This window comes from Colias eurytheme, chromosome 6, assembly GCF_061535395.1.
Source record: "Colias eurytheme isolate Ceu_HAF_F1 chromosome 6, ilColEury1 Martin Lab GWU primary, whole genome shotgun sequence".
Lineage (NCBI taxonomy): Eukaryota > Metazoa > Arthropoda > Insecta > Lepidoptera > Pieridae > Colias > Colias eurytheme.
In genome coordinates this window covers 11,840,390-11,847,577 of record NC_142985.1, presented here as the reverse complement: position 1 = coordinate 11,847,577, position 7,188 = coordinate 11,840,390, and the positions used below count along the sequence as shown (strand labels likewise).

At 31.9% G+C, this 7,188-nt stretch overlaps 1 protein-coding gene across 2 annotated transcripts; it reads right to left on the bottom strand.

Annotated features, from left to right (window-relative positions):
* Positions 1–331: 331 nt before the first annotated feature.
* On the bottom strand, positions 332–5,425 carry LOC149908062 (calaxin-like). Of its 2 annotated transcripts, none has more exons than XM_090103189.1 (5): positions 5,223–5,425; positions 3,365–3,467; positions 2,097–2,359; positions 1,527–1,649; positions 332–1,116 (listed from the first exon to the last, which is right to left on the bottom strand). In XM_090103189.1, exons 1-5 carry the CDS (start codon positions 5,423–5,425, stop codon positions 1,011–1,013), a joined length of 798 nt encoding a protein of 265 aa, XP_089959315.1. In that variant the 3' UTR covers positions 332–1,010. The 2 variants fall into 2 exon arrangements, with proteins under 2 accessions (XP_089959315.1, XP_089959316.1); XM_090103190.1 differs by lacking the exon at positions 5,223–5,425 and adding an exon at positions 4,541–4,652.
* Positions 5,426–7,188: the final 1,763 nt, after the last annotated feature.

Here is a 7,188-nt window from a genome sequence, read left to right as displayed (position 1 = left end):
TATTAGTCACCTTGCCCTATATAGCTCCTAAGAAATAAGTGTTATAGTAAATAATCGATAATAATAATTTAATGATAACCACTATGTACCCGTTATTTTTCTTAACAGTCCTGTTTCTATAAAAGCCAAAGATACAATAAAAAATAGGAACATTTCGTGAAATTTTGGTATCCATTTGAATCTCTGTTTTGTTAAAATTCACAAAATTTCATTACATTAAACAAAAAAAAATAAGATTTATTCAGTTAAAGCAATTACGAACATCAATATAGAAATAAAATTTCTTTTGTTCTAAGTTTTACTTTAGGCTCTTGGGTAGGTATATTATGTCGTTACTTGGTTTAATTTAAGTCAATTATTGTGATATTGTATGATAGAGGTTATATGTTTTGTACAAATAAATGTGTTTTTATAACAAATGTTTTTATTTCATTTCATTTCTTAGAGCTATTCAACATTGCACTTAAATTATAATTATCTACGCATTTACATTGGTAATGCTTATTGTTATTGATATAATTTACAATAAATATAGGTAATGCTTATTGATACAAATGATACAATTAACAAATACACTCGGCTAATATAATATACTAACTGTGACACCTCTAATTTACCCACATTGCTCATAATAGTCTTAGGGCCGATTTTTCAATCCTTAGTTAAAATTTATCCGTCCAATAAAGTATTACACGAACATTTTAAAATGTTACCTCTAAACTGTCAAATACGGACAATTAGAATTGATTAGAATACATTTTTGAAATGGTAATACGTTATTCGATGAATAAGTTTTAACCAACGATGAAAAATCAGCCCTTAGTGTGAACTGTGATATAACTAGTCCTCGATGAATTGACTATTTGACAGTGAAATAATTTTTAAAATCGGACCGTAGGTCCTGAGATTAGCGCTTTCAGACAAACAAGCACACTCTTCAGCTTAATAACACCAAAGTAATATGAGTAGAGATGCTAATAGTACTAAGTACTATTATTAAAGTTATTATCTCATTGCTTAGTGCTTAAAGTTTTGAGAAATGTAGCTGTGTGTCGCCGCGAAGGGACGCACTGACCAAACGCTTCTAGAAGTAATGGCTCCTGTTGAACTGCTTGCCTGTAAATTATAAGATTTTAAAAATAATATCTAGAAAAAGCCTGCTTCGCTATATTTTTATTCATAGTATTATGCGTTTACTACTGTTATAAAAAATAACGTGTATATTTAAGAGAAATTACTTTTTAGATCTCAATATTTTGAAGTTTGATTTTAATAGAAATTCAAAAGGATACAGGAAGATCAACAATTTATTTTAATTCCTAAACATATTTACATTATGTAGGTATATTTTTTTTCGTTTCTCTATGTGTTTCTCTATAATATATTGATGATTAGGAGTAACTAAGGTTTAGTTAAATCATTTTTGCCAGCATGCGCTCTATATTCTCTACAATGTAGAGTCTTTTTGTAAACTCTACAGATTATTTTATTCACGTTTTTATGAAAAAATACGTTGAAAACCTTACTTATAATCATCCAAAGACACTTTTCCATCTTTGTCAATATCCAGTTTACGAAGAACCAGCTCAACTAAATCTCTTACTCCTTCATCCGGATCTTCATCCCCTGGTTGCTTCAATAATGAATTTCTGCAAGTGCCAATAATTGAAATAGTACTGGTAATAACAGAATGGATGTTATTACCAGTACCTACTCTTGCACTTTTACGAAAATATAGCCGTGCGTACATGTCTCCTTAGAGATTTTTCGCATCATACCTACTTACAATTTGTTTATTATTTGAAAACAAACTGTATTCAGCTACCACCGTGCTTTGTACATTATTTGGTATTAGCTACTTGTTTAAGAATTAAGTTATTCTTTTACATGTAGTTTTCGTTTATTTTAATCACATCACATAGTAATGTCAATCACATATTAATAGATATTATAACATAACGACGATTTCCTTCTCTCCTTCTTTATTTTCCTGAATTGGACTTGATATTATTAAAAATAACCCATTCGATTCTTAATGGCTACATTTTATCCAAGCATAACTCTAAGTGTTAATTAATAATTCACCAAACACTTACTTTAAAAGTACAAACATCTCGTCCCTAGTGATATAACCATCAGCGTTCAAGTCATACACGTTAAAACAATAGACTTTCTTCTCCTCAGTATTGCCTCGTAACAACACGCTTAGCCCCTTGGCCCACGCTTCAAACTTCAATGCCCCTTCGCCCCCGTTCACCCCACGGTCCCAGGAACTCCAGATTCTATCTAGAACTATTTCTTCTGTGACTAGATCAAAAGTGTTATGCATAACGTCTCGGAACGTGCTTTGGTCGATGCCCTGAAAATTATCGAGTAGATAGGTACTCCTGTGTAATAAGAGGATATAACACCTATTTTATATTAATAATAATTAAGGTAAAGTTGGATAATAAAAGAAAATATAATATGTTAAAAGAAAAAAATTTGGCTGTGATGTACAAAATATGGAATTTGTAAAATATTACAATCAAAACTAAGCTAAAATAATTAAAAAGCTCTATGAAAATAATGCTTAATTTCAGTTAAAGATAGAGTTAATGTTCGAGAGGGAAATACCTAGTTATTATCGCGATGATAGAGGGGGAAATTTTGCCTGAAAAAGACGCATCAACATTCGAAGTAGCAACCACTAAACTAAAAACTAGAGCCTATCTATAATAACCACAGTTTTCTACCAATACGCTGTGACATTTACCAACATTGTGGTCTGAAATGCGTCCCATTTCCCGGTAATTGGTCACGAATATAGTATAACCAAAATAACGTTCCGATGGCGATATATTCCAGTCGCGTGATACAATATGACATGTACGACGTTTTGTATTGCTAATAAAGGTTTTTGTTATGGCAAATAAAACTTGTGAAGGCCTTGATAGTTGAACTAGTTGAACTAAAATTGTATTGTAATTTTTGTATAGATCGAAAAATCAAAATTTTCAGGAATGCTTAATATGTATGTAGTATGAAACTTTTCTGTAAAGACTGATTAGTGATACTGATGATAATAACCAAAATTAACATTTTAAATTCTATTGAATTGAATAATCACTGAAACCTATTCATAGTTAGAAAAATCCATACTAATATTATAAGTAATGCGAAAGTAACTCTGTCTGTCTGTCTGTTACTCAATCACGCCTTAACTACTGAACCAATTTGCATGAAATTTGGTATAGAGATATTTTTATACCCGAGAAAGGACATAGGATAGGTTTTATCCCGGAAATCCTACGGGAACGGGTTTTTCTTTGAAAACGCGGGCGAAGCCGCGGGCGGAAAGCTAGTGTTTAATAAAATCACTTACATCAATCTTAGCGACGGGTTGACCAATGATACTCGGAGGTGCTGCCGCCTGCGCAGCTGTTACCAACCGGCGGTACATCGTGAAGAGGGCTTCCAATTCATTTCTATACATTTTTAATTGTTTATAATAAATATTAGACTACATGGAAATAACTTGTTCTACTTTCTGTCCTCTTTATTTAATTAAAATAAAACAGTTGTAGATAGGTACAGAGACATTCACAAGTCTCTTGTTCATGCAACCTCGAGTGTTGGTCCCCATAATTATTTATCTTACCTTTACTTTATAATATCTAGTAACACTCGAAAATTCAAAATACTTAAAAAGAGACACGAGTCTATTAAAGCAGTAATACCTGCTTAAAACAGACCTCGTTGATCTATGGAGGATTCAGGGATAAAACCGCAATTGAATTAAAGATTTATTATTATAAATCAATAAGAATGTCTGGTAAAATAAAAAAAAATCAGAAATTATTCCAATATAAGTCGACTAATTAAAAGTATTATTTTAAACAATTCTATGTGGAATTTGTCAGGATATAAAAATAAAATAATTTGGAAAATCCAAAAGTGCACGCCTCAATTTTTTTTTAATAAATATTTATCAATTATTATTTTTGTTTATTTAATAACAATTAACAATTAAACCACATCGAATCAGACCCTGAAAAATGAAAGGGTTCTATTCCTGAGCATACTCAAGCGTAAGAGAAAAAAAAAAGACTCGATTAGTAAAGTATTTCGGTCGCTATCGTGTTAACAAGAAAAAGGATCCGCACATACAGACACACGGACGTCCAAGACAGAACTTTTTTAAACTGTTTTTTAACTAGTTTAAATAACAAAAATGACATCAAAAATATCATGAACGTTAAAAATAGTGTTTTTTCTTAATATGTGTGTGTATGTATTATCTTACAAGTGCAATGTATGATACATAAAGACATTTTAAGTTTGAAAAATCAGATGTTTTGCGCGAAGTGACAGTTATAGTACCCACCTCAACGCTTCGCTTATGAGGCGTGCAATAGGAGATTTTAAAATATCCTAAATAAACTTTACTTAATTAAGTTTATCTTCTGCCATATTGAAACTACTTAATTTAAGTTGCCGCTAAGTCTACGCAAAATTGACGCAAAACCTATATTTTTTATTTTCCAATAAAATAACTCACTTGCTAAAATGTGTGCTTCGAAACAACATATCAAGAGTTTTTTCTTTCAATTTACGATGAGGCATTATATTACAGGTATTATAAATTATTACAGAAACACGTCCGCTCTTAAGGAGGGTCTATATTCAACTGTTATGGGGTTAACAGTGAACGAAAATCTACGAATAGGCTGGTTCATTCATAACGATAGGAAATTTCGATCTGGTACCTAGTCGTGCGTATATAGTGGTACAATAGTTGACCTGATTTATATGGTAAATAGGATAGCGGAAACTATGAACAAGGATGGTTATATTATTTTGTGCTGGTACTGGATGTGAAGGTTTATTTCTAGAGAATTAAAATAAGGTTATTTTTTAATCAGGTTCGGTATTTCGTCTTCTTATAACGGGAACTCATTTAATCTACAGTCAAAAATCTTAGTTTAAAATTGACTGAATTACAGCTTTACTGCAGTCAAACTTTAAATCACTACTTAATTCACTTTTCTTAACAGAAGTAATAGTGTCTTTTGCAACCATATTTAGACAGGCTATGCAAGTGCAACCAGGTATCCGTAATATTTCTACGCTTAAAATAATACCAATGCCTAATAGACGCAAATTCTACAACAAGGTCATTGTTGTAGAATTTGCGTCTAGTGCGTCGGTTCAAAAAAAGGGGGGGTAACGTAGAATCTTACCTATTAAATCTCGTGGTCCGCAACAGTATATCTAGGCTCGCTTTAGGTATCTTGTTCACAGGTATCACTGGTTTGGTCTTCCTCTTTATTGGAGACGCGCTCCGGTCCACTGCAGCGCGCCCAGCTTTGAGGAACATGCGAACTCCCTTGAGGGCGATAGCGCTGGCCGCCATGCTGATTTGTTTTTGTTTTTTGTCTGTCATTATCTGTGGATATCTATCTAATAAATAACACACAAATAACACACAATTTCTATTTGTGTGCGAGTGTTTACCTAGTTTAGGCACCTGTGAACTTATAATTAATTATTTGTACTGAAATAAATGCAGAGAGTTAGATAGATAATACGATATATACCTCAAATATAAATAAAAGAGAATCGCTGAAACTAGAGTTTTTCGTACAAAATATGCCTACCTAAACGTCATCATTTTGGAGTGCCCGTATGCCCCAATCCGTCTTAAACCTTCGTTAAAAGTAAATTCTTTTGCCTATTCAAGGTTTTTAAAACTGAACATTTTAAGAAAAATATTCAATTACAATTAAAATCAAACAAAACAAAACATAATAGAAACAGTTAACTATTAATTATTTTGCAGACAAGTATTTTTTTAGCGTGAAACCAAAAAGATCCCCTATGTGGTTTATTCTTAGTGCACATTGTATTCTAGATTTCCAAGGCCTTTAATCAGGCAATTACCTAGGCAATCTAGCAAGTTAGAACAATTTCGTTGTTCAATTAAGCTGGGTAGTTATCGCCTGTGATGGTGGTGCGAGGTACCATCAGTGAACCGGGGTAAGACGGGTATTGACTTAATGATAAACTATAGATGTGCCATAGTAAGAACTCATAGATAATCCATACTAATATTATAAATGCGAAAGTAACTCTGTCTGTCTGTCTGTTACTCAATCACGCCTTAACTATTGAACCAATTGGCATGAAATTTGGTATAGAGATATTTTGATACCCGAGAAAGGACATAGGATAGGTTTTATCCCGGAAATCCTACGGGAACGGGTTTTTCTTTGAAAACGCGGGCGAAGCCGCGGGCGGAAAGCTAGTTAATGTATAAATGATTACCTCATATTGGGTTTTTCCAGATTAACCCGAGAGCAAAACACAAAATAGGTATAGGTAGCTTTAGCTTATTTTACCCGGCAAAGCAGATATTTCTCATAGTAAAATAATTTTAAAAATAATAGTAGCTTTTGAGTTAAATCGTAACAAACAAAATTGATGGATGTTTAATTTTTAATTAATAAAAAGATTATAGAAATTCAGGAGTATGATTGGATTGGTTAATAACATCGTTAGGTACTGCACCGAAAAACACGTTTCCAGTCCGCAGATTCTGATTTAAACTTTACTTATTTACAAAGTATAACTTTATTTCATGAATTTAAAGCATTTTATAAACTACAAAGAAGTATTAGCTGTTAAAACATTGTTTATGTAGAAACCTTGTAGAAACTATTTTGGAGACGTTTAGTAAAGTTTAACAAAACAATTTATTTATGCTATTTGTCAAACGTTACACGCAATAGAAACATTGCGATTTAACAATGTTTTTAGACGATCATTAAAAACTAATTTCGCAACTGCTAGGACAACTATTAAATAATATCAAACCGTATTATTTATCTATATTATATAGGTATTGTCCTATCCTATCCTACAAATAACTTATTATAGGTAAATGTAAGTTGTAACATTTACAGTAAAGATAGAGAATGTCAGAATAATTACGATTTTAATTCACATGTACCTAATTGTTTTAACATGGTTTTAACACATATAACTAGATACCTACGTGAAATTGAAAAGTTCGTTGACTCTTGTGGATTATACATATTTTCCCTCTATTTACTTAAGTATATGATTTCCATGTTATGAGTTCTGAAGCTCATGCATAAAAAGCTATATTCGCCATCACACGGTAGAGACAGTCACGCGAATATTAGT